Raw genomic sequence first — 27,048 nt, 5'->3', positions numbered from 1 at the left:
CGACTCTTTGTGACCCCATGGTAAAGAGCACGCCAGACCCTCCAGTCTTCCTCCTCTTCTTAGTAGAAAAACAGGTAAGAAATATTATAAATGAATAAAATTTTCGGCATTAAAAGTTGCATAATTGTATAGCCGTGACTTTTGTCTTTTCAGTGTTCACTTTCAGTCCTGCTTTGGCAGTTCTGTCACTTTCACCAGAAATCACTAAATATTTCGTTCGAACCATATCAGAAACTTATTTGGAAAGCAAGGACTGTGCCAAGGTTCGCTGCTAGATGACCTCAGGAGAAGGTGAAATATATGCACGTTTATGTTAGCATTTTAGCACTTGAGAAAGGACAGTGTAGAAAACCGACTGTTGACACTCGAATCTTACCGCTAGGAGAAAAAAGCTGTTTTTGTTTGGGCAAGACCCAGGTACAAACCTCACTCTTTCAAAGGAGCCTCAACTCTCTCTCTGTATGGCAAATAAAAATTTAAAAAACTTATATAGCAGTTAACTTTAAAGGTGCCCCAACATCTTTTTTCCCCCTTTTTGTTTTGTTTTTCTTGTTGAAACGCTGTTTTCAGGTAAGTCATTGGTACCGGAAGAAGTCGTTAAACTCCGACGTGATTGGGGAAGGCCTGAGTTTCCGGTGCCGTTCAGGCATGCGTGTTTGGTACCGTCGGCGGAAGTGGGTTTTTTTTCTGCGGGCAGCCGGGCGGGCGCGGGGAGGGGGGTAACCGTTCGCCCTCTCTTGAGGCGGGGGCGGGGGGAGACTGTGGCCGGCGCTTTGTTTCTCCTACCGGTGACTTTGGCGGAGGGGAGCGGCGGTCCGTTTTTCGGTGGCCCTGTGGGCGAGCGAGACACGTCAGCAGCCCCGGGGAGCGGAGGACGAAGGGGGCCGGGAGGGAAGAAGCCCGGGAAAGGGCCGAAGTATGCGGCCTGAGGAACTTGAAAGTAACCGGGTTTGGGTTCCTTTCTTTCCCTGAGGAGAGTCGCAGGGCCGGGGTGCCCTCGGTGGGTCTCTGGACCGGCCCGGACCTGGTTAGTACAAGCGGGATGTGACCGGGCCGTGGCAGTGTTGTCCTTGGGGCTTTTGTGTGTGTGTGTGTGTCTGTGGCTTCGGCAGGAAGCCTCTGAGCTTTTCCAGGCCCGACGCTTTTCGTCCCGCACCTTCTGCTGCTCCCGCTCGCGCGTAGAGAGATATGGGCCGAGATGATTCCTGCTGGGTTTTAATTTAATTGGACAACCGTCTTGTCAGATCTGCTTTGATTGGGATTCCTACGCTGAGCACGAGGTTGGACTCGATGGCCTTAGAGGCCCTTCCAACTCCGTTATTCCGTGTTTCTAATGTAAGAGCTTTTAGTTTAAGGAGAAGTGATAAGAAGTTGCAGCGTTGTTAACGTTGTTCTCTTTTGCGCGGCGGTATTCCTTTCGAGCTGCGGTGGAGAAGAAATAATTCTGCTTTGTCAACTTCCGAAGCCGTTAAGGGACGTCCTCGGTGTCACAGAATCTGTTCTGCAAATATATTTAGGTCCCTGTCAGGAGGCAACTGTATTGTCTACTGGAAGAGTTTGTTGTATGTTATTTTTCATTCCCCCCAAGATCACCAGTGTTTGTCAACAGTTCTTGGAGGAATAACTTGTAAAAATTCACATCCTATATTTATCCCAAATAACATGGTTGATTGCAGTGCCAACAGCCCAGACAATCGTGGATCTATATGGTGTGGAAAACTTTCTACAGAAGAATGTAGCATGAAATTCAGAGTACATCGCAGAATTATGGAAACAGTTTTCTTAAGCATATTATTGGATTTTACTTGAACTGGAATGTGAAAACTGCACATGGCTAAGAAAATTATGGCCTCCATAAATGGTATCATCAAAAGAGTATATCTGTTGATAACCCTGCAACAATTTTGTGATGTTTTGGATATCTTCCACCTGATTCACATGGGAAAGGAAAGGAAAGAATGCCTTCTCTATAATTGACAGATGCTATCCAAGGACCATGTTGTTTTCCTGCCAGAACTGCGGTTTCTGAAATCATTATGCCTGGATATCCCTGAGTTCTACCATGCTGTACATTCTAGATGGCACATTGATTTGACTTTGTGACTTCCTAGGAAAAAGTAGACTCTGGTAATGGACAGTTAAAGGATAGGCGTATTTGCAGTTATTTTAATGGAAGCATTTGCTTTTGCTTGCTTTTTCTAAGACATACAAGAGAATAAAATGCATTAAGGATTTCTTAATTGGGAGTTATTGTTCTGTGGACACATACATCATTACATTTAAATGACATTTAGTATCTAAGTGCAGTAACATAATGGGCAAAAGTTTGTTGCATGACTATATGGACACAACTTGCCATTTTGTCAGTGGTAGTGATGATAGTCCTGAGGAGGGAGTGCTAACCCAGAAACACTTCTGCTAGTGTATTGTGGAATTGGTCATGAAATTGAATTACATAATTCCTGTCAGGCTTACGCAGGAATGTTGTGTCATACTTATTTATTTTATTTATTTATTCAATTTATATGCCGCCCACACTACCCAGAGGTCTCTGGGCGGCTTACAATGCACTTGCACAAACAGGATTTTGCCCATTATAACCTACTGGTTTTTTGCCATGACCATTTTATTTGTTTTTTCAAGAACTGTTTCAGATTTTAACTATCCAATTCTATGCATACCTGCTCAGAAGTAAGCTCTAGTGACTTCAGTGGGTCTTATTCCCAAGTAAGCACATACAAAATTGGTATCTAAAGGACTGAAGTATAGGAACAAATACTTACAATAAAGAGTATCAGTTTTCTTTGCTGTATTTTTTTATCTGTGGTATTTATGGAAACTGATTTGCCCAGGAATATTTGGAATAAGTAAAAAAAAAAAATTAAGAGGAATTCAGAATATCCTGACATTTACTGTCACACCTTTTTGACACACAACTTCGCTTACTGGTTGTGGTCTGTGTGTAATTTCACACCTTATAATGACTTTTAAGACCCCTCTTAAATATTATTCCTTTCATTGTATTGGAAACAGTGGGCAATAAGTGGTAGCTAAATTGCGCCAAACTATAGGAAACATGTGGAAGACAGGACGGCCTGGCGTGCTCTGGTCCATGGGGTCACGAAGAGTCGGACACAGCTAAACGACTAAACAACAACATAGGAAACATGGGGGGATGTGGTGGTGCTGCAAGTTAAACAGCAAAGCCTCTGGGTTGCAAGGTTGTCAGACCAGCAGTTTGAATCCATGCAACAGAGTGAGCTCCTGTCACCTGTCCCAGCTCCAGCTAATCTAGGAGTTCGAAAGCATGTACAGTGGTGCCCCGCATAGCAAGCTTAATCCGTTCTGGATTAACCGTTGCTATGGGGAAACAGCACTATATGGAAAGCAAAAACCCATTGGAACGCATTAAACTTCGTTTAATGTGCTCCAATGGGGCCCAAACTTACCGTTCAGCGAAGTTTCTCCATAGCTCCGCAATTTTCGCGCCCTCAGTAAGCGAGGGCAGGGCGCGAAAACGCGTGTGGCCATTTTGGGCATCCGGTGGCCATTTTGGAACCGCCGAACAGCTGTTTTTAAAAAATCGCTATGCGAAAGTCGGTAAGCAAAACGCTTACCGATCATTGCAAAGCGATTTTTGTCCATTGGAAACATCGGTATGTGATCGCAAAATCCGCATCGCTATGCGGATTCATCGTTAAACGGTGTGCTTGTTATGTGAGGCACCACTGTACTGTAAATGCGAGTCGATAAATAGGTACCACCACGGTAGGAAGTTAATGGCATTCCGTGTCTAGTCATGCTGGCCACGTGACCATGGAAACTATGGACAAACGCTGCCTCTACGGTTTGGAAATGGGGATGACCACCGCCCCCTAGAGTTGGACACAAATGGGCAATTGTCAAGGGGAACCGTTACCTTTATCTATAGGTAACCTAGCAGGGACAACATGATAATGAGTTAAGCATCTCTGATTATTTTTGAAATTTGTAAAGTGGGTTTTGGTTAGTTAGGAAATGCAGCAGATATAGCACATTTATTGTAGTACAGTGGTGCCTCGCTTAATGAGTGCACCGCATAACGATGAAATCGCATAGCGATCCGTTTTTTCGGATCGCTAATGCGATTGCTCAACGTTTTTCTAATAGGGCTAAATTCGCTTTGCGAAGACCGGTAAGCGTTAGCGCTTACCGATCTTCGCAAAACGAAGCCCGACGATCAGCTGTTCGGCGGCCAAAATGGCCGCGCGTAGCGTTTTCGCGCCCTCGTTAAGCGAGGCGAGGGCGCGAAAATGGCTGCCGGCCATTAAGAAGCTTCGTTGAACGGTGAGTATTTGGCCCATTTGGAACGCATTAAACCATGTTTAATGGTTTAATGCGTTCCAATGGTTTAATGCGTTCCAACCATGTTTAATGCGTTCCAATGGAAATCCCTGCCCCGTTCAACGATGCTTCAGCATAGCATAGGTTAATCTGGAACAGATTAACCTCGCTATGCGAGGCACCACTGTACTTTACATTAGATAATGGCCTAACAAATCTTGGCTAATAGTGACTTCACTGAGATGGGTTTTAAAGATATGTACTATGTATATTTTATCTCAGCGCTGTCTCTAGTTTTTGAGATAAAATATCTCAGAATTTCTTTCTCCAGAATAGCTACTTTTGGATCTTGTGCAATGTCCAAATTGAAAAAAATTGAAATTTGAAATATGCAATCTGTGTATTGCAAGTGTAGTATTCTCTTGTAACACTAAGTGTCAAACGTAATTCTGTATATAATATAAAAGAATCATTTTAATGCTAACACTGTAATCTTATATGTACTTATTTGAGAGTATGTTCTGGTGAATTTAGAAGATTAAAGTAAAACTTGCAGAGGATTGGGCGGCACAATTTTCCATTATGGCCTCTTTGTGTTTTTAGAACTTAATAGAAGATGGTTCTGACAAATACCTTGCGTAGATTTTTAGTGACATGGTCAGTATGTTGTGTGTTTCAGTTTCTACAGTTTGTGTTCTAAACTATTGAGTTGTAAGAATATGAGGAATTTTTTTAGATTGGTAGTGTGATGGCAGATTGGTGGAGGGAGTGGAAAGACTATTAATATGTTTTCCTGGAATTTTTGGTTTTTAGATTTTTTTAAAATAATATGACAGGTCTGCCATACAGCACTCATACTCCTGAGCGTGCTATCACTGTCTTTGTAAGAAAAAGAATTTCAGCCGACCTGGACACTTCTGTCTTTTTGTGTGATATTCCATCTTTCAACAAGTCTGGACACTGAAGAAACTATATGTGGATCTCTGAAGGAGTGATTACAAGCTTATTTTCAAGGCTTACTGAAATTAGCTTTAATAGGAGAGTATCCTCTCAAAATGGATATGCCAAGATGCTGTTTTGTTGAAATTCATTGTTTATGTATCGTGAGGTTTTTTTTTGTAGAAGTCTGGATTGGGACCAGAACTTTGTATAAAACCTTGGCATTGGTCAAAGATATTCCTCATTAATGAGACATGATATCTGAACCTACTTCTTGGCCATTAATCATGTTTCATTTTCTTTCCACAGTTAAGTTGATTTCACAGATTTTAATCAGGCCTTCGAGGAAGAAACAGGTAAGCATCTAAAAGGTTAATGCTTCTGTTCTGATTATTTCTTTCTGCCAGACTTGTGGCAGGGGAGGAAGTACAGATTGGATGTCATGAGGAAATGATACATCATAGGGACTGGATGGCTTAACGTTGGTTGTTAAGAAGTGGAGTGTTTGGCAGAGACACAGGACTAGAGATAACTTCTGGTTTAATATCCTCATAAAAGTTGTGATGGCCTGTATATGTGCAGTGAAAGATTTCTTTATCTTCATTAGAGCCAGTTAGAATTACTGAAACTGTTTTGATTATTTGGAATGCTGCTGGAACACTCAAAAATTTCAGGATGAATAACTGTTAGCAAGCTTTATGATTAAATTGGCTTCTTGTGGTTTCAGTTGAGTTATTCCTTGATTTTGTATACTAGGTTGAAGGTAGATATTTCTGTTTTAAATGGTACAGCGTGAGGTGTAGTACTTTTTCAGTGTCTTAAAGGCTTGCTGTTGTGTGTTTTGTCCACAGGTGGCTTGCTGTGGGTTGAATTCAGAATGGCTGTAGTCATCCGTTTACAGGGGCTTCCTGTTGTTGCGGGATCTGTGGATATTCGCCATTTCTTCTCAGGATTGAATATCCCTGATGGTGGTGTACATATTATTGGAAGAGAAAAGGGGGAAGCTTTTATCATATTTGCAACAGATGAAGATGCACGGCGAGCAATGAGCTATTCAGGAAGATCTATCAGGGGTTCACGTATCGAATTGTTTCTCAGCAGCAAGACAGAAATGCAGCATATAATAGAAATTAATAGGAAAATATTTGATCGTGGTGGAAAAGAAACAGTAACTGGCTCTAGGCGGACAGGTTCTAATAACCCTGGGGCCTCTGGAGTTGGCAGCCTTTCAAATGTAGTTGCAGCCCTTAAGAAAGGAGTGGACAAATCTAGCTATAGTTCTGTGGATTTCTCACAGCGTGAATTCCATTCCAGCGGTTCCCGAAACAGCAGTAGGGAGATCGCGCAAGCAAACTATAAGCAGCCCAGGAGAGAGTCCTCAGGAAGACAAACCCATTCAAAATCTCCTGCAAGGAGAGTTATGGCACGTAGTCATTCAAGGTCTCCTTCAAGGAAAATTATGGCATGCACTTGTTCAAGGTCTTGTTCTCCATCAGGGACGGTTATGACACACACCCATTCAAGATCTCCATCAAGAAGGAATACTGCACGGACTCATTCACGGTCTTCACCAAGGAGGATTACAGCACGGAGCCATTCAAGGTCTCCATCAAGGATGGTTACAGCACCAACTCATTCACGGTCTTCACCAAGGACGATTACAACACGGAGCTATTCAAGGTCTCCACCAAGGAAGATTACAGCACGGTCCTATTCTAAGTCTCCACCAAGAAGGATTGCAGTACGGATCCACTCCAGGTCTTCGCCAAAGAGATTTACTACACGTTCTCATTCACCATTTTCTGGCTCAACCCATTCTCTTTCATCTCATAACAGGGAGTACTATGTACATGTACAAAATCTGTCACCTCTTGGTGATAAGGATGAATTGAGATTATTCTTTGGAGAGTTGGATATTTCTGATGATCAGATTATATTCTTAAAGCCACGTAGCCATAGAAGCAGGGATGCAATTGTGACTTTCAAATCACTCAGAACATATGAGTGTGCACTCAAATATCACAAGTGGCATCTTTATCTTCAAAAGGTTCACCTTTTTCCCATTCCTAAAGCAAAAGTATTTCATTTAACTGGATCTTCAGTAACTGCAGGATCACCAGACAGACATTACCACATGAGCGGGAAAAAGGATGAAGATCAACATTCTGGCTCATATACATGTTTATATGTAAGAAATTTTCCATATGATGTGACAAATGTTGAAGTGCAGAAGTTTTTTGCAGGATTTAATATTGACGACAGGGATATTCGTTTGCTGTATGATGACAAAGGAGCTGGACTGGGAGAAGCACTAGTCAGATTTAGATCTGAAGATGAAGCACGGAAAGCTGAAAGTTTAAATCGTAAGCGTTTTTTGGGAACGGAAGTACTTCTGAGATGCATATCTAAGGAACAAATGCGAGAGTTTGGTATTAATGCTCCATCGACAGTAAACAAAAAAAAGCAGGATCATCTCCACACATATGAAAAAGGTGAACATTTTTACGCACTTGGTTCTCAGGGAGCATCCATGCAAGGAAACGTAAAGCATCCATTGGATTATAGACATCTAACTGATGATTTACTCTGTTCACCTGATCATTTTAGAGCCCATCCCACATCTACTGATTCCAGTATTCCTCGAAATTTTCCAGATGGGCATATTGTGCCTGACTCTAATTTCAGGGGTGGCTCAGATCATGTCACACTGATTAAATTAAAGAATTTACCATTTCGAGTCTTACGCAATGAAATTGTGGATTTTTTCCATGGCTACAAGGTCATACCAGAATCTCTTTCTCTCCAGCACAATAAATATCATATGTTTTCTGGTGAAGCTCTTATTGCCATGATAAGTTATGATGAGGCAGTGGCTGCTGTTAATGAACTTAATGATAGGCCAATTGGCGAGCGCAAAATTAGGTTGAGCTTGGTATAAATGAGAAAATGCTTAGGAAGCAAAGCTTACAATATTAAATTTCTTGAAAAATATTTAAAAAGTAAATTAACTGTAAATAGGTATGACTGCTTCCAAAAGTGTCTTTTATTGTGAGGGAGGTGGAATGAAGTCTTAAGTTCTTTCAGACAGAATTGTATCCCTGGACAATGTATGAAAACATAATCCTGCAGTGTATGCTTGTGGTTTGTCTAAATACGGTTTTTGTTGCAGTAGAGTTTTTATTTCAGAGCTAGAATTTGTGTTATTCTTTTATGAAATAATAAGTTGCCTCAGTTTTCTTGGCTACTTGCCCATTATGATGTTCAGTACATTTTCATAATTTCAGCTCAGTTTTACAATAAAAGTACATAAATGGAAAGACATGAATTGATATTTGGCTGATTTGTATCCAGTCGTGCCCAATTACCCTACTGAAAACCAGTACTGTATATTAATATGGGTATTCAGATCACATATGCTGTTGATGTGTATGGAGTAGTGATGGCGAACCTTTTTGAGCCTGAGTGCCCAAACTGCAACATAAACCCAAATTATTTCTTTTGCATTGCCAAGACTGCAATTAAACCTAAATACTGAGGTTTTAGTTTAGAAAAAACAACTCATACAGTTGTCTGAATTAATCACATTTTCTCTTGAAATAAGTATACAGTAACAGCTGTGTACTTTCAATGACAGAAACACTTTTATTGAAAAAACCCCCATCAACTCTAGTAAATGGGAAATATTATTAAAGTAATACATTGTACACATGACCTGAAGCAAGGTAATTTATACAAACTTTTAAAATAATTATGTGCATGGATTTTTGGATAAGAGATATTCAACTTGTAATATGATTACAGTGGTACCTCGACTATGAACGTCCCTACTTATGAACATTTCGACTTACGAACAGTTCCGGTCGCAGCTTTTTGCTTTGACTTGTGAACGGAGTTTTCACTAACGAATAGAAACAGGCAGGGGAAAAAGGCGGGCAATTTAATTTTCTAACTTCTTTGTGCTGTCGCTCTTTTGGCAGAGGAACATCCCAAGCCTCTAACTGTGCCGCAGTTGGAGGCTTGGGAGAGCCTCCTGTTTTGGAGTGAACCTGTGTCTGTGTCTGCAGGGAGGTAAGCTGCTGCTTTCTCCTTCAAAAATACTGTTCTGAATGCGTTTTGGTGGCTCTCCTTCAGAGTACGTGTGTGTGTCTGCAGGGAGGGTTTGTTTCTGTGCTCTGCTTTGGCCAGTGTGTGTTTGTGTGTGTGTTTGTGTGTGTGTGTGTATTCTTGGAGGTTTTTTTTTCCTTAAACCTCAGCCACGGAGGTGGCTCTAGTGTCTGTTTTTTGAGGTTTTTTCTTAAAGCCTCAGCAATGGAGCACCTTCAACTGGGCTTGCTGTCCTCTTTTTATTTTTTGAGGGGGTTATTTTTTTCCTCTGGGCAGCAGGGGGGGACGCTGTGGCTGCTGCTGACCAGCGTGAGGAAAGCTCTGGAGGAGCAGGAGGCGGGGGGGCGGGGGGGCAGGTGAGCGCTTCCCGGCCAGGTGTCTGGCTCTGGCCCTGTTCACTTCGGCCAGCCTTTGAGGCTCCGTTTCTCTCCTGGGTTTTGTTTTGTTTTTTTGCAGCCCCAGCGCTTTCCTATGGGGCTTGCAGTGTTTTATTTTTTTATTTGGGGGGTATTTTTTTCTTCGGCCAGAACGGATTAATCGGTTTTCAGTGCATTCCTATGGGAAATGGTGCTTCAGCTTAACAAATGTTTCGTGTTACGGACACTGTTTCAATATGGGTTAAGTTCGTAAGTTGAGCCACCACTATATATGCCAGACAGAAATTGTATGGGACAAGCCTTACTCCAGGTCCTTTCCCTGCTTCTACAGATGTTGGATTAGTAAAAGTAAAAGACAACCTGTATTAGAATGAGCAAGATAAACAAGAAAACTAAACTTGCTTAACATACTGTATTTTTTGCACCATAAGACTCACTTTTTTCCCACAAAACAGGGGTGTGGAAAGTCTGTGCGTCTTATGGAGCTAAGAAAACAGATTATATTTTCCTGTTTTCTTCTCCTAAAAAATTGGTGCGTCTTATGGAAAGGTGCGTCTTATGGAGCGAAAAATACGGTACTTTAAACAACTCCTAATCTAGTGTCTTGGATTGCAAACACTGAATTAGGTAGAAGTTTGAATTTGGCATGCTTTTGCACAATTGTGATTTTTGATGTTGTATGCATGATAATTTGTCAGACCTTGGCTCATATGCTGTTAGTTTGAGAGCAACACCTGCAGTACTCAGGTCATCTGTCAGTCTCTTGCTGGTATCAGATTTGATATAATTCAAAGCTGAAAACAGCTGCTCACAAGCATAAAACGACCCAAATGAAGTAAGAACAGCAATCCCAAGTGCTTTCATTGACTTAAAATTATTTGACAGAGAATTCCACACTTCAAGGATTTCATTTTCAGAACTACCAACTGTGCTGTCCTTTGTCATCCCTTTGCACTCTGTCTTCTCCAGTGTTGTACGCAGGTCATAGAATTTATTTTTCCAGATTGTTTTCTTGAAATTCCAATAGCTCCATTTTCAGATTTCCAAAATCTAACCAGTGTAAACAGGAAAGATAAAGTTCTTCAAATTTGGCTGTATCTAGAGAAGTAAGAAAACACAGGATTGTCTCCATTTTACGGAACTATAAAAATCTGTTCCTAAAATTCTCCTTTGCAGCTGCTACAATGCTACAAAATTCTTTGTAGATTTCCTGATGGCTTATAGGATTGTCTGTAAATGTAGAATTTTCCAAATGCTTTTTTAGATTTCAGCTGCCTACTTTCAAGTTCTCTCTCAAAAACCTGCAGTTTTCTCTCAAATATTCTGATGTCACAAAACATCCTTTCTGCTGCTTTCCCTAAACCTTGCAGTTTTTTTGTTCATTATATTGAAGTGTGCTGTAAAATCTGTTAAAAACATGAGGTTGGAAAACTATGCGATATCAGTGAGCTGTGGATAGTCTTACTCCTTTTCAGTCATAAACAACCTAATTTCATCCAAGCAGGCTACAAATCTCTCCAGGACTTGTCCTCTGCTCAGCTACCAGACATTATTGTACTTAAGTAAAGTAGTATACTGTGCCTGGACCCCATCAAGAAATGCTTGAAACTGTGGAAAATTAAGAGCACGAGCTATGATGTATTCACCATTTTGGTGACATTTCTGAGGATATTGTCCAATTTTTTGCTATTTTCCCTGGCACAAAGAGCATTTTGATGTATAGTACAATGAAACTGAATGACCAAATGTTTTACTTTTTTTTAACAAAGAACTGTATGAAACCAGATGTAACCCCTATCATGCAAGGCGCCCCATCATAAGTAACTGAAACTCTGTTTTCTGCTCTTACATATCTTGACAAAAAAGCCTCCATCACAGCATTGTCAATATCTCCCCCTTGTGTTCTTCCAGGCAAAGAGAACACTTTCACCAGCTCTTCTCTCATGTTGCCAACAGCATAACATAAAATTACTGCTGTGTATGTGTAGGCATCCCTCACTCTCGAGAGACTAAGGTTGTAGTGGTCTTGGAACAGCATCTAGTGTGGCTGAGAAGGCCAATTTGAGAGTGACAATCCCTTCCACACTGAAAACAAATACAATCTGTCCCCTGTCCAGTTCCCTGATTTTGCTGCTTTTAGGACTGCCTCTTTGCCTCAGCCTGCTGGAGAAGGGTCTCTCCAAATTGGGAGAGGCCATGCTGCACCGCCTGCCTTCAGGCTGAACACTCATATGTCAAAGTTTCCCATCTGTTGAGGTCCATTCCAAAGGCCTTCAGATCCTGCTTCCAGATCTCCTTGTATTGCAGCTGTGTTCTCCCTCTGGGACGATTACCTTGCACTAATTCTCTGTACAGGAGACCTTTTTGAAATCTGACTGTCAGCCATTCTCATGACATGCCCAAGCCAATGTAGATGTCACTGTTTCAGTAATGTATGCATGCTAAAGATTCCAGCTTGTTCCAGGACTACACTGTTTGGAACTTTGTCCTGCCAGGTGATACCAAACATGCACCAGAGACAGTGCATATGAAATGTGTTCAACTTCCTCTCCTGCTGTGCACATAGGATCCAGGACTCACTGCAGTGCAGGAGTGTGCTCAGGACACAGGCTCTATAGACCTGGATCTTGGTATATGCCGTCATCTTCTTGTTAAGCCATACTCTCTTTGTGAGTCTAGAGAACATGGTAGCTGATTTGCCATGCGTTTATACAGCTCAACATCTAATTAAATGCACCCTATTTATAAAGCTTATTAAGTAAATTGAAATCCTGGACTTGTTTCCTCCAAAGTAAGCCACCCTCAGAAAAGCAGCTATATATAGGAGTGCAAACTTTTAAAGTGTTTACCTACATTTTATACACTACATAAAGTGTATACACACATTTCAATTATTTGAAAAGTAGTGTTAGAAAAGAATTTTACAGATATGAATTCAGTGAACTCAGATAATAAGCAGAAATACCCAAATTAAATTAAACAATGACTAGGTAAGTTAGTAAAGGAATATTATGGCCATTAGTTGAAATGATATGTTTGTACTTGAAATTTCCAAGAGCTACCCAAATGTTAAAGCAGTGGTAATTGAATATTTCCAACCTTTTACTTCCTTAATAAATGTGTAGGGTGTGTTTAAAATCCATAGAGGTATGAATTGTTTAGAATCTATGGAAAACATGTGGAAACTGAAGTGCCAGGAGGAAAGGTTTGTTAGAATAAATACATACAAAGTCCTTGAAAGAAGTACAAAGGAAATCTGCACTTTTTCCCCTTGAGTTTCAGTATCTCAGGATATTACCCATCCTCCCTTTTATAAGACTAGAGAAATGTTACCAAACTTTTTAAAAAAGTATAAATACCACTTTTTACTATGATTAAAAGCATAAAAGGAGTGATACTATATGAAGGAACTTTATAATTTTTTTTACTCTTTAAAGTTCAAAACAGTTACGTAAGCTCATTGTGTGGATTTTTTTTCTCTGTATATGTTTTCAACATCATCTTGGGATGATAAATATTGTAGAGTGGTTTGTAAAAAGTCCACGTATATTTGTATGTGGACTTTCCAGAATACAGATTTTGAATTTGTGGTTTTTAAATAAGTTATAAACTGGCCAAATCAAAAATATGCTAAAATACTACCATTTACATTTTATTTTTATTCCAATAGTTTTATATACAATTCATTTAATTGATGGATGCTAATAAACTATATTTTTATGAGCACTTCTGTTGCAATTTATTTGAATAATAACTCAGATCTTTTAAAAAAACATTTCAGTTTATGAATATGGGATATTATATTTCTGTACCCACAAATCAAAACACCAGGAGTTGACCCTATTGCTACAACCACTGCTAGCAGGAAAAAAGATGCAAAGCATCACACACACAGCAAAGGACAGCTTTAATGTTGACAACACCAATGGCAGTGATCAAGATGGTCTACAGAAAGCCCTCTTGAATACAATTCACACAATGACACCAAGCAAGTGCAAATCCCAGAAGCTGACTTCTTATTTCCTCATTTAACTACAGTGGTGCCCCGCTTGACAATTACCTCATTAGACGAGGAAATCGCTTTACGATGAAGTTTTTGCAATTGCAGAATGATGTTTTAATAGGGAAAAACTGCTTTACAATGATCAGTTCCCTGCTTCAGGAACCGATATTTCGCTTAACAATGATCTTTACAGCTGATCGTCGGGACTTCAAAATGGCCGCCCGCTGTGCAAAATGGCTCCTCGCATTACAGGCACCAGAAAATGGCCGCCCTATGGAAGATCTTCACTGGACGCTGAGGTATTTCGCCCATTGGAATGCATTGAACCGGTTTTCAATGCATTTCAATGGGATTTTTACTTTCGCTTGACAATGATTTCGTTCTACAGCGATTTTGCTGGAACAGATTATTTTATTTATTTTATTTATTCAATTTATATGCCGCCCACACTACCCAGAGGTCTCAAGTGAGGCACCACTGTACAGTGGTGCCTCGAATAGCGAGCGCCTCTATTAACGAAAAAACTGAATAGCGATTTGTTTTTTTGGGAATTTTTTCGCTTTGATTAGCGACTTTATTTGGGGAATTTTTGATTAGCGATGGTTGGGGCGGCGGTGGCGGCAGGGGAAGGAAAAAGGCCCGGGCAAGCGGCGCTTCGGCCGGCTCGCTCCTCCGGGGCAGCGGCGGGGGAAGGGGAAGGGCCCTGGTGAGTTGTGCTTTGGCTCTGCTTGCTCCTACTGGGGCAGGGGAAAGGGAAGAGAAAAGGCCCGGGCGAGCGGCGCTTCGGCCAGCTCGCTCCTCCGGGGTGGCGGCGGGGGAAGGGAAAAGGCCCGGGCGAGCGGCGCTTCGGCCGGCTCCTTCCTCTGGGGCGGCGGTGGCTACCCATCTCCCGGCGGCCCGGCTGGGCCTCCTGGCTCTGGCTTCTCCTGGCGGCGCTGGGGGTCAAGGGAGGAGAACAAAGGGACCTGCCGGGCACCCTCCGGCAGGCAGGGACAGGCGGGCGGGCGGCCCCAACGCTATTTCTGGGCTGGCTGGCTGGCTTCCTCACTCCTTCGCTTGCTGGCTTTATTCTCTTTTTAAATTTATTGTTGTTTTTTCCCCCATTGAGATGCATTGAATAGGTTTTGATGCATTTCAATGGGGGAACCGCGTTTTGATTAGCGAGGTTTCCCCATGGAGATTTTTGAATAGCGACAGCAATTTGTTCCTATTGGAATGGATTAGCTGGCTTTCAATGCATTTCAATGGGAAACCATGTTTTGAATAGCGAAGAATTCCAATAGCGATGTTTTTTGCGGAACGGTTTAACATCGCTATTGGAGGCACCGCTGTACTTCATACCCAAATACAAATTTTAAGGACTGTTTTTCAACAATTGAATGGTAAGATGTCACAGCTTGAGCAGAACTTGAGCAGAACTTATTTGAAAAGCCAATACTGCTAGGAAAGGGAGGCAGTAGGAGGAGAGAACAATTTGAGATGCTTTTGGTTTGCAAGATCTGAGCAGATCTGTTAAAGATATAACATTTTGGAAGTTATTAACTTGTATAGTCACCATGTATCAGAAGTGACTTGATGGCACATAACATCTTTGAAGTTGTTTTTTTAATTATTGGACAATTGTATAGTGACAAGACAGGTAGAATAGTTGAAGCTATGACAGGATATAAGCACCAAAGCTCTGCTAATATCAAGTAAGATCATAATAATCTTAAAACAATAATCTTAGAACTGCAGAGCTGAAAGGGACCCTATGGCTTATTGAGTTTAGCTCCTGTCAAGGAAGCACAGTGGGAATCAAACTCAAAACCTCAGGCTCTTCAACTTGATGTCTAAACTACTCCCCAGCCAAAAATCAAAAAACAGGAATTTCACAGATTAAATGAATGAGCTTCTGAATATTTGTTCTCTATTCTTTATTTAAATATCTTAAAATATTTTTACAATCATATGCTGCTCAGATGACTTGATGAAGGGACATGAAATATTTTGTGCCCATCTCAAGTCATGAGTCTGGTCTAAGAGAATGTTTACTGAAAGCATTCAGGGCTGGGACAAACACAACTGTTCTGTGCTTTTGTAATCCAGAAATATTTTGAATATGCTTTACAAAATTATGCTAATTCACTGGAGATACATGGTAACATATCCCTTTCTGGAGAACTGTCACTGTTAGTTTCTTTAAAGAAACCCTGTTTTTGTTACTCTTCAAAGAAAGCCTGCCGCTACACTGTTACTGTGACTTTTCATTGCCCTCCAAACATCTCCCCTTCCTAGCCCATAGAACTGCAATGAAGCATTTTGGTAAGGCAGTTTCATGCATGCTCATGTAGTTTATAGCAACGTGATTTTATCCTCTCTTGAAAGGCCTTTTTTTGATGATCAATATAGTAGGACCCCTATACCTATGGAATCAGTATCCATGTTTTACTTATCTGCGGTGTGAAAATATTTAAAGAAAAAACTAGGAAAAATAATATTTATTTATTTTATTAGGTTTCTCCCCCCCCCGACAGAGTCACTAATACATTTTCACATGTATTACCATAACTGGCCACTAGGAGTGAGAAGCTGTACTAAAAATTCTTGTTGGAAGAATACATAGTATGGTCTCTGGTACTGTCTAGTGGCCAGTTCTGGTAATGCATGTGAAAATATTTTTTCTGGATTTTTTTCTCTTTTATTCACTATTATCCTGGTTTTCAGCACCTGTGGGGCTGGCTGGAACCAATTAACTGCAGATATGGGGGTCCTACTGTTTTTCAGTCCCTGCAGTTTTGATTCCGTACAAACAAAAAAAGCATTCTCTTTTAAGATAAGCAGTGTTACAGTCAGCTCTGATGTCACCTGTCCTTCAAGGGTTTGGAGGGAGAGTTATCATCCAATGGTGGTCGGAAGGCGGGACATCAGGGGGAGGAGCTGTGTGGTATATATAGAAAGTGAGAGTTTGATGGGGGAGAGAGGAGGAGTTGGGTTCTGTGTGAACACGTGTGGAGAGTCTGTATAAGCTTGAGCCTTTCTTTACCTGATTACATGATATGTGTGTTTTACCAATCCATGTGTACCAATCAATAAACATTTAGTTCTTTTATTTTTAAATCCATTCCAGTCTGTGTGACTCAATTCAGGGAATGGTTGGTGGCAGACTACCGGAAGTGTAGAGGTGTGGTGACGTAGCAACCTTACTTTGTGAGGTGGAAGGAGGCTGTTACATATAAAAGTGGTGCCAGCTGGTGGGATTACGAAGAGATCCAGTGAGGCCTTGGCTGAATCGTGCCCAGAGCAAGGGTTTTAGTCAGGGAAATCTGAGGCGAAGCGTGGGTAACCTTCTAGGATCTGGCTCACGGGGAGCAGGTCTAGTAGAGGGGCGCTGAAATTTCAGATTGGGACTAGACAGGGAAGCTCTGAGGTAACCTTTTGGCGGGAAAAGTGCCCAGAAGGCAGAGGCTGAAGTGGGGCTGGTCTGTCCTGAGTTTAGTGAAGCTCTGAAGGGACAAGGCTGAAGCCAAAAAGATAGCTACGCTGAGGGAACTTCCCATTTGTGAACAGCAGAGCCTGAGGAAAGGCAGAGCTGTGTGAAATTAAGATTGGTACCACAGACAGAGCAAAGTGATTTCACTCTGTTTACTGAGAGGCCTAGCGAAAGGAGCAGAAGCCTGCCTGGTTACTGTTTCTAGCTGGGGGGTGCTAGAAGGACAGCAACAGTGTACAGTACAGACTCTAAGTAAAAAAAAAAAAAGTGGTGTGCGTTTATTCTGAGGCTTGGAAATCGGGAAAAAGCCTTGTGTGGTTAGAATATGCCACTAACACGCAGTCAGACGTCAGAGATGGGGGAACTGAGGGACCCACTGGTGGATGAGGGGGCTGAAGAAGAATTTGGCTCAGTGCAGGGAGAAAATATTGGGGAACAGACATCAGAACTCAAGAAAATGCACTTAGCCCAACAATATGAATTGAGAGTGAGGGAAATAGAGGCACAGAGAGAGAGAATGAGAATGGAAATGGAGGAAAGAGAAAGAGAGAAACAAAGACAATTTGAATTGGAGAGAGAAAGAATAAATATAGAGAAAGAACGGATGGCATTTGAACTGAGGAAGTTGGAAGTAATGAATGAAAATAATAACAATAATGTTAATCCAAGTGATGAGGGCAAATTGTCAAAAGCTGACCTGAAGAAATTCCCAGTTTACAGGAAGGGAGATTGCCCTGAAGTTTTCTTTTCTCTTCTGGAAAGAACGTTTATAGATTTCTCAGTGAGGGAGTCAGAAAAGATGACCATTGTGAGGTCTTTAATTAGTGGAAGCCTGGCTGAGGTCTATGCCGAGATGCCAGTAGAGATGTTAAAAGATTTTTCAGAGTTTAAGAAACTGGTGTTTGCCCGGCATGGTATCAACGCTGAACAGTTGCATCAAAAGTTCAGATCACTTACCAAACGGCGAGACCAAACTTTCACACAGTTAGGATCCGATCTGGTGAGGTTTTTGGAAAAATGGCTGTCTCAAGAGGGGATAGAGACATTCCAGCAATTGAAGGATGTTATAGCGTTGGAACAATTCTATTCTATCCTACATGGGGAATTAAAATTCCAGGTTAAAGAAAAGAAGCCGAAAACTCTGAAAGAGGCCACGGAAATTGCTGATTTTATATCTCAGATCAGAAAACCACTATATTCTGAGGGAAAAACTGTGAGGAAGACAGGGGAGACTTATAATAGGTTCTCTCAGGGACAAGTAAAGTCAGCAGGGTGGAGGTAGCCATGTTGAAGGGAAGCCCTCGGACCATAAACAACAGAGACCTAAGATTTTGGAGGGAAAACCAAAGATAGATGAGAAATACTCAGGGAACAACAGAAAATGTTACTTTTGCCAAGAAAAAGGCCACTTGATCTCCAACTGTGAGAAACTAAAACACAGAAAGGAAAATTTGCCTCAAAATTTGAGCGGGAACAAGCCAAAAGCTGTTTATTGTGTACAGCAGGAGCAAAGTTCTTCTCCACTGGGAGAGACTGTTGCCATAGCGACCCCGGCACGACTTGATACAGCAGCTGAGGGGGATGCAGAGTGTATTCCTCTGGCTGAAATAAAGTACTGTCTTTTAGTTAGGACGAATTCCCAACTTTTTGAGACTGCTGGAGTTAAAATAGGGATATTTGATCATGATTATTTGGCCCTAAGGGACACCTGTTCCCTGGTGACTATTTGTCACCCTGATATTATTCCTAAGGAGCATATTATCCCACATGAGAGCCTAAAAGTTAAAGGGATAGAAGGACTAGTAATTTCTCTGCCAGTGGCTGAGGTATTCGTGCGTTATCAAGGCTGGAGGGCCAATTGGCGGATTGGAATTTCATTGGAGTTGCCAGCAGCCGTGCTTGTGGGGATTGACTTGGCTGAACATGTCAAGAGGGTGTTAATGCTTACACGTTCACAAGACCCAACAGGGACAGTTCAGGAAGTTACTGAGGAACAGGAGGTGAAAGTAGATGAGGGTAGACACGAAGATGAAGCAGTTAAAATGGTATTACCCAAAGACGGCACATTTTCACAAGAGCAAAAGGAAGATGGCACGCTTAAAAATTGCTTTGGTAAGGTGACAGAAACCCAGTTAACACCAGAAACGCCAGAGAGATTTCACATCAAACAGGGAATATTATACAGGGAGACACTAATGAATATCTCAAAAGGGGGAGATGGGATTAGAAGTCAGATAGTAGTGCCGGTTAAATTTCGCCAGATGATATTAGAAAGGGGACACTCTGACATATTTGCTGCACACTTGGGAGTAAATAAAACTAAGCACAGGATCACACAAAATTTTTATTGGCCTGAGATGGGGAAGCAGATTAAGGAGTTCTGCAGACAATGCGATGTTTGTCAAAGGCAGGGGAATAACCGCGACAGAACCAAAGCTAAGTTATGCCCATTACCCGTGATATCAACGCCATTTAAATGCATAGGGGTGGACATTGTGGGGCCATTGCCTAAGGCCACAAAGAGAGGGAACAGATTTATCCTTACCATTGTGGACCATGCCACGAGGTACCCAGAAGCCATTCCCCTAAGTAACATAGAAACTAACACAGTGGCTGATGCCTTGGTAGGGTACATGTCTAGGATGGGATTCGCTTCGGAAATAATAACAGATTTGGGAACATCTTTTACTTCTAAGCTCATGAAACGATTATGGCAAATTTGTGGAATCAAACACAAAGAAACCACCGCGTATCATCCTGAGAGTAATGGGTTAACGGAAAAGTTTAATGGGACCCTAATGAGAATGATCAGGGCTTACCTGGCAGAAAACCCGAACAACTGGGATCAGAAATTGCAGTCATTGTTGTTCGCGTATAGATCAGTGCCACAAGCCAGCACAGGGTTCAGTCCTTTTGAACTTTTGTTTGGGAGGAAAGTGAAGGGACCACTGGAGCTGATTAAACAGAATTGGGAACAGATCATAGAGGATGATCCCCAAGATGTAGTTACCTACATAGACACGCTAATGAATGATCTGAAGAGAAATTTAGAGTTAGCGTCAGAAAATTTGCAAGCACAAAAGGCTAGACAGAAAGCCTGGTACGATAAAAAGGCACGAGAAAGGCACTTTGGCCCGGGAGATGAGGTGTTGTGGTTAAAACCCTGCAAAGGGAACAAGTTACAGTTAAATTGGGCAGGACCATACAGGGTCATTTCAAAAATGAATGACCTGAATTACATTATCGAGAATGAGGAACACCAAGTCAGGAGAGTAGTGCATGTTAACGCCCTGAAACCTTACTTCAGGGGGGAACAGAGAGTCTTATTTGCCATGAAAGCAGCTGATAGTGAGGAAGCTGACTTGCCTTTCTGGGAGGGTAGAGGTGAAGTGAAATACAACCCAGAGGAGGTGAAGATCAGTCCGGCACTCACCCAAGATCAGCAACAAGAACTGAAATTGCTGATCAACAAATATTATAAGGTCTTTTCAAATAAGCCAGGGATAGCTAAGGGAGTGATGCATAGGATCCATACAGGGAATGCACCCCCGCAGGCAGTATCCCCATACAGAGTTACAGGGCCCTATAAGGACAAGGTGTGTAAGGAGTTGGATGAGATGCTCAGGGAGAATATCATAGTTCCATCTTCTAGCCCTTGGTCCTCTCCTATAGTACTTGTGGATAAACCAGATGGGAGTGTCAGGTTTTGCGTTGACTACAGGAAGTTAAACCTAGTGACCACACCTGATGCCTACCCCATGCCCAGATTAGACAACCTGATTGAGACCATAGGGGGTTGTCGGTACATATCATCATTAGATCTGGTAAAGGGATTTTGGCAGGTGAGGATTGATCCAAGAGATCAAGAGAAGACCGCTTTTTGCAGCCCTTTCGGTTTGTTTGAATTTCGTGTCCTCAGTTTCGGCCTCAGGAATTCACCAGCTACATTCCAAAGACTGATGGACCGTACTTTAGAAGGTCTCGGTGACTTCACAGTAGCCTACATCGATGATATAGGGGTCTTCAGTAACACCTGGGAAGATCACCTGAACCACCTAGAAGTAGTGCTGCAGAGGTTAAGTGCAGTAGGGCTAACAGTGAAAGCAAGCGTCAGTTGGGTAGCCCAGAGATCAAATATTTGGGTCATATGGTAGGGGGAGGAGTGATCAAATCCCTAGAAGCCAAGATAGAGGCAATAAGTGATTGGCCTAGACCCAATACCAAGAAGAAAGTCAGATCATTTCTTGGTCTGGTAGGCTACTATAGAAAATTTATCCCTAGGTTCAGCGAGATGGCAGCGCCGCTAACTGAGCTGACGAGGAAAAAGACCGATGACCACGTCCCGTGGACCAGCGACTGTGAGGAGGCGTTCCAGAAGTTGAAGGAGGCGCTAATCCACCATCCAGTGCTGCGTGCTCCAGACTTCGACCGGGAGTTCATCGTGTACACAGATGCGTCCAACACCGGGATAGGAGCTGTCCTGTGCCAAGCTGATGACAACGGAGACCAGCATCCAGTGTCCTACCTTAGTAAAAAGCTCCAGAAAGGAGAGAGACACTTAGCTACCGTGGAGAAGGAGTGTCTTGCCATCGTTTTTGCAGTCCAGAAGTTATCGCCTTACATCTGGGGGAGACATTTTGTTCTTTGCACGGACCACTCCCCACTACAGTGGTTAAAGACAATGAAAACCCACAATAGCAAACTGATGAGGTGGGCTATGATGTTACCCCCTTCATGGATTGCTGCCTTGTCGTGGCGAAGGGGCTTGAGTAACTCAGAAAAGCTATGGGCTATGCCGTGCAGGGACACCCAAGACGGACAGGACATAGTGGAGAGTTCCGACTAAACGCAATCCACCTGGAGTAGGAACTGGCAATGCCACTCCAGTATCTTTGCCAAGAACGCCCCATGATCAGAAACAAAAGGCTAAAAGATATGACGCTGGAAGATGGGACCCTCAGGTCGGAAGGCGTCCAACATGCTACTGGGGAAGAGTGGAGGACAAGTACAAGTAGCTCCAGAGCTAATGAAGTGGTTGGGCCAAAGCCGAAAGGACGCTCAGCTGTGGATGCGCCTGGAAGTGAAAGGAAAATCCGATGCTGCAAAGAAAAATACTGCATAGGAACCTGGAATGTAAGATCTATGAACCTTGGGAAGGTGGAGGTGGTCAAACAGGAGATGGCAAGAATAAACATCGACATCCTGGGCATCAGTGAACTAAAGTGGACAGGAATGGGTGAATTCAGCTCAGATGATTACCATATCTACTATTGTGGGCAAGAATCTTGTAGAAGGAATGGAGTAGCCCTCATAGTCAACAAACGAGTGGGAAAAGCTGTAATGGGATACAATCTCAAAAATGATAGAATGATGTCAATACGAATCCAAGGCAGACCTTTCAACATCACAATAATCCAAGTTTATGCACCAACGACCACTGCTGAGGAGACTGAAATTGAACAGTTTTATGAAGATTTACAACACCTTCTAGAACTGACACCAAAGAAAGATGTTCTTCTCATTCTAGGGGACTGGAATGCTAAAGTAGGGAGCCAAGAGATAAAAGGAACAACAGGGAAGTTTGGCCTTGGAGTTCAGAACGAAGCAGGACAAAGGCTAATAGAGTTTTGTCAAGAGAATAAGCTGGTCATCACAAACACTCTTTTCCAACAACACAAGAGGCGACTCTATACATGGAAATCACCAGATGGGCAATATCGAAATCAGATTGATTATATTCTCTGCAGCCAAAGATGGAGAAGCTCTATACAGTCAGCAAAAACAAGACCTGGAGCTGACTGCGGCTCTGATCATCAGCTTCTCATAGCAAAATTCAAGCTTAGACTGAAGAGAGTAGGAAAAACCACTGGGCCACTCAGGTATAATCTAAACCAAATCCCCTATGAGTACACAGTGGAAGTAAAGAACAGATTTAAGGAATTAGATTTGGTGGACAGAGTGCCTGAAGAACTTTGGATAGAGGCTCGTAACATTGTCCAGGAGGCAGCAACAAAAACCATCCCAAAGAAAAGGAAATGCAAGAAAGCAAAGTGGCTGTCCAACGAGGCCTTAGAAATAGCAGAGAGGAGAAGGGAAGCAAAATGCAAGGGAGATAGGGAAAGTTACAGAAAGTTGAATGCAGACTTCCAAAGAATAGCAAGGAGAGACAAGAGGGCCTTCTTAAATGAACAATGCAAAGAAATAGAGGAAAATAACAGAAAAGGAAAAACCAGAGATCTGTTCAGGAAAATTGGAGATATTAGAGGAACATTTCGCGCAAAGATGGACATGATAAAGGACAAAAATGGGAGGGACCTAACAGAAGCAGAAGACATCAAGAAGAGGTGGCAAGAATACACAGAGGAATTATATCAGAAAGATGTGGCTATCCTGGACAACCCAGACAATGCAGCTGCTGACCTTGAGCCAGACATCCTGGAGAGTGAAGTCAAGTGGGCCTTAGAAAGCCTGGCTAACAACAAGGCCAGTGGAGGTGATGGAATTCCAGTTGAACTATTTAAAATCTTGAAAGATGATGCTGTTAAGGTGCTACATTCAATATGCCAGCAAGTTTGGAAAACCCAACAGTGGCCAGAGGATTGGAAAAGATCAGTCTACATCCCAATCCCAAAGAAAGGCAGTGCCAAAGAATGCTCCAACTACCGCACAATTGCACTCATTTCACACGCTAGCAAGGTTATGCTCAAAATCCTCCAGGGTAGGCTTCAGCAGTATGTAGACCGAGAACTCCCAGAAGTACAAGCTGGATTCCGAAGAGGCAGAGGCACTCGAGACCAAATTGCTAACTTGCGCTGGATTATGGAGAAAGCCAGAGAGTTCCAGAAAAATATCTACTTCTGCTTCATCGACTATGCAAAAGCCTTTGACTGTGTGGACCACAACAGACTATGGCAAGTTCTTAAAGAAATGGGAGTGCCTGACCACCTTATCTATCTACTGAGAAACCTATACGTGGGACAGGAAGCAACAGTTAGAACTGGCTATGGAACAACTGATTGGTTCAAAATTGGGAAAGGAGTACGACAGGGCTGTATATTGTCCCCCAGCTTATTCAACTTATATGCAGAATACATCATGCGGAAGGCTGGACTGGAGGAATCCCAAGCCGGAATTAAGATTGCCGGAAGAAACATCAACAACCTCCGATATGCAGATGACACCACTCTGATGGCAGAAAGTGAGGAGGAATTAAAGAACCTTGTAATGAGGGTGAAAGAGGAGAGTGCAAAAAACGGTCTGAAACTCAACATCAAAAAAACTAAGATCATGGCCACTGGTCCCATCACCTCCTGGGAAATAGAAGGGGAAGATATGGAGGCAGTGACAGATTTTATTTTCCTGGGCTCCATGATCACTGCAGATGGAGACAGCAGCCACGAAATTAAAAGGCGCCTGCTTCTTGGGAGGAAAGCGATGACAAATCTTGACAGCATCTTAAAAAGCAGAGACATCACCTTGCCAACAAAAGCCCGAATAGTCAAAGCTATGGTTTTTCCTGTCGTGATGTATGGAAGTGAGAGCTGGACCATAAAGAAAGCAGACCGCCGAAGAATTGATGCCTTTGAATTGTGGTGCTGGAGGAGACTCTTGAGAGTCCCCTGGACTGCAAGGAGAACAAACCTATCAATTCTAAAGGAAATCAACCCCGAGTGCTCACTGGAAGGACAGATCTTGAAGTTGAGGCTCCAGTACTTTGGCCATCTAATGAGAAGAAAAGACTCCCTGGAAAAGACCCTGATGTTGGGAAAGTGTGATGGCAAGAGGAGAAGGGGACGACCGAGGATGAGATGGTTGGACAGTGTCTGCGAAGCAACCAACATGAATTTGACACAACTCCGGGAGGCAGTAGAAGATAGGAGGGCCTGGCGTGCTCTGGTCCATGGGGTCACGAAGAGTCGGACACGACTAAACGACTAAACGAAACGAATGATGTTACAGGACTTCGACTTCGAGGTTAAGGTTGTCAAAGGGACGATGAACTGTGTGGCTGACGCCTTATCCCGAAGACCAGAAGAATGAAGACGACCAGATGGACTATGGACTATGCAATTTGGTGGAAAAGGTTAAATGTTTATGCATACATGTTGATTAAAATGGTGTTATGTATATGAATAAAGATGAACAATGGAGATGTAAGTATAATTGTTTTGATGCATGAAATAATTTAAGTATATGTTGCATAGTGGGTAAGTTTGTGAATAATGCAATGTTATAAAGTTATAATGTGTTGACTTTGCTCCTAGTTGTTTTTGGGAGAAAAGCAATCTAGCTTTCCCCCGCAAAAACAACTTATAAAGGGGGGAGGTGTTACAGTCAGCTCTGATGTCACCTGTCCTTCAAGGGTTTGGAGGGAGAGTTATCATCCAATGGTGGTCGGAAGGCAGGACATCAGGGGGAGGAGCTGTGTGGTATATATAGAAAGTGAGAGTTTGATGGGGGAGAGAGGAGGAGTTGGGTTCTGTGTGAACACGTGTGGAGAGTCTGTATAAGCTTGAGCCTTTCTTTACCTGATTACATGATATGTGTGTTTTACCAATCCATGTGTACCAATCAATAAACATTTAGTTCTTTTATTTTTAAATCCATTCCAGTCTGTGTGACTCAATTCAGGGAATGGTTGGTGGCAGACTACCGGAAGTGTAGAGGTGTGGTGACGTAGCAACCTTACTTTGTGAGGTGGAAGGAGGCTGTTACATAGAATACATAGTATGGTCTCTGGTACTGTCTAGTGGCCAGTTCTGGTAATGCATGTGAAAATATTTTTTTCTGGATTTTTTTCTCTTTTATTCACTATTATCCTGGTTTTCAGCACCTGTGGGGCTGGCTGGAACCAATTAACTGCAGATATGGGGGTCCTACTGTTTTTCAGTCCCTGCAGTTTTGATTCCGTACAAACAAAAAAAGCATTCTCTTTTAAGATAAGCAGGATTGGTCTTTTCAGTTTATTTCATCTGTTTTAAAATTGGGGTTTGATAACATATTTCTTCACAAGAGGGGTACATTTTACTTTTTTAAAAAATATAACTTGAAAACTACTTGGCCAAACATCTTCACATTTGATAGAGAGAGAGAGAGAGAGAGCAGACTGCCTGCTACATCTGTGTCAAACTTAGTGCTGATCAGAAATCCAGTTTCAAAGTTCAACTTTTTTTGTTTGGGCTGTCCCATTTTTAGAATTGCTTTGTAGAATGCTGGGTTGCAGTAATAGCTGCAAATTTCTGTAAAAGTACCAAGAGTATAGGTATCAATGAACTATGTATAATAATAATAATAATAATAATAATAATAATAATAATAATAATAATAATAATAATAATAATAATAATAATAATAATAATAATAATAATAATAATATAATTTATTGTCATTGTAAGTATATACACAGTATTCCATACAACGAAATTCACAGACACCCAGAGACCAGACACATGCACACACATAACATTCCCCAAACACTCCCCACCCACTAGAAGTCCCCCACTAAAAATACAAACATGTACACCTCAGGCCAAGTAACACAGTCCAACTAATTATTCACTACTGGTGGTCTTTAAGCTCATTATTAATTGCAATTATAGCTCTAGGATAAAAACTATTTAGAAAACGTGTGGTCCGAGTCTTAATTGTTCTATATCTTCTGCCAGACGGTAACAGTTCAAAAAAGTTATAAGCAGGATGGGAAGAGTCTCTCAGGATGCTGTGTGACTTCCTCAGACAGCGGGATGTGAAGATGTCATCCAGGGTTGGTAGCTGGAGCCCGATGATATTCTGGGCAATTTTAATGGTTCTCTGTAGAGCTTTTTTGTCCG

At 42.1% G+C, this 27,048-nt stretch overlaps 2 protein-coding genes across 4 annotated transcripts in view; one reads left to right on the top strand and one right to left on the bottom strand.

Moving 5' to 3' along the window:
- LOC140701254 (RNA-binding protein 12) overlaps positions 1 to 16,849 on the top strand; it is a 29,554-nt gene extending 12,705 nt beyond the window's left edge. Inside the window, exon 2 of the mRNA XM_078393091.1 lies at positions 6,059 to 16,849. Within this exon, the coding sequence (XP_078249217.1) occupies positions 6,059 to 8,200 (2,142 nt within the window). The 3' untranslated portion in view covers positions 8,201 to 16,849. The remainder of the gene's footprint in view (positions 1 to 6,058) is intronic.
- The window catches only part of CIBAR1 (CBY1 interacting BAR domain containing 1), a 48,459-nt gene continuing 23,347 nt past the window's right edge, over positions 1,937 to 27,048 (bottom strand). The window contains exon 10 of one of the 3 annotated variants that reach the window (XM_072999118.2): positions 1,937 to 10,841. The gene's annotated coding sequence lies outside the window, so the exon portion shown is untranslated. Of the gene's footprint in view, positions 10,842 to 13,633; positions 21,756 to 26,167; positions 26,458 to 27,048 lie in introns of those variants that run through there. The other 2 variants (XM_078393592.1, XM_072999119.2) reach the window with 2 other exon arrangements.

Source organism: Pogona vitticeps, chromosome 4 (assembly GCF_051106095.1).
Source record: "Pogona vitticeps strain Pit_001003342236 chromosome 4, PviZW2.1, whole genome shotgun sequence".
Lineage (NCBI taxonomy): Eukaryota > Metazoa > Chordata > Lepidosauria > Squamata > Agamidae > Pogona > Pogona vitticeps.
Note: the sequence above shows the minus strand (reverse complement) of the source record. Positions and strands in the feature narration are given on the sequence as shown.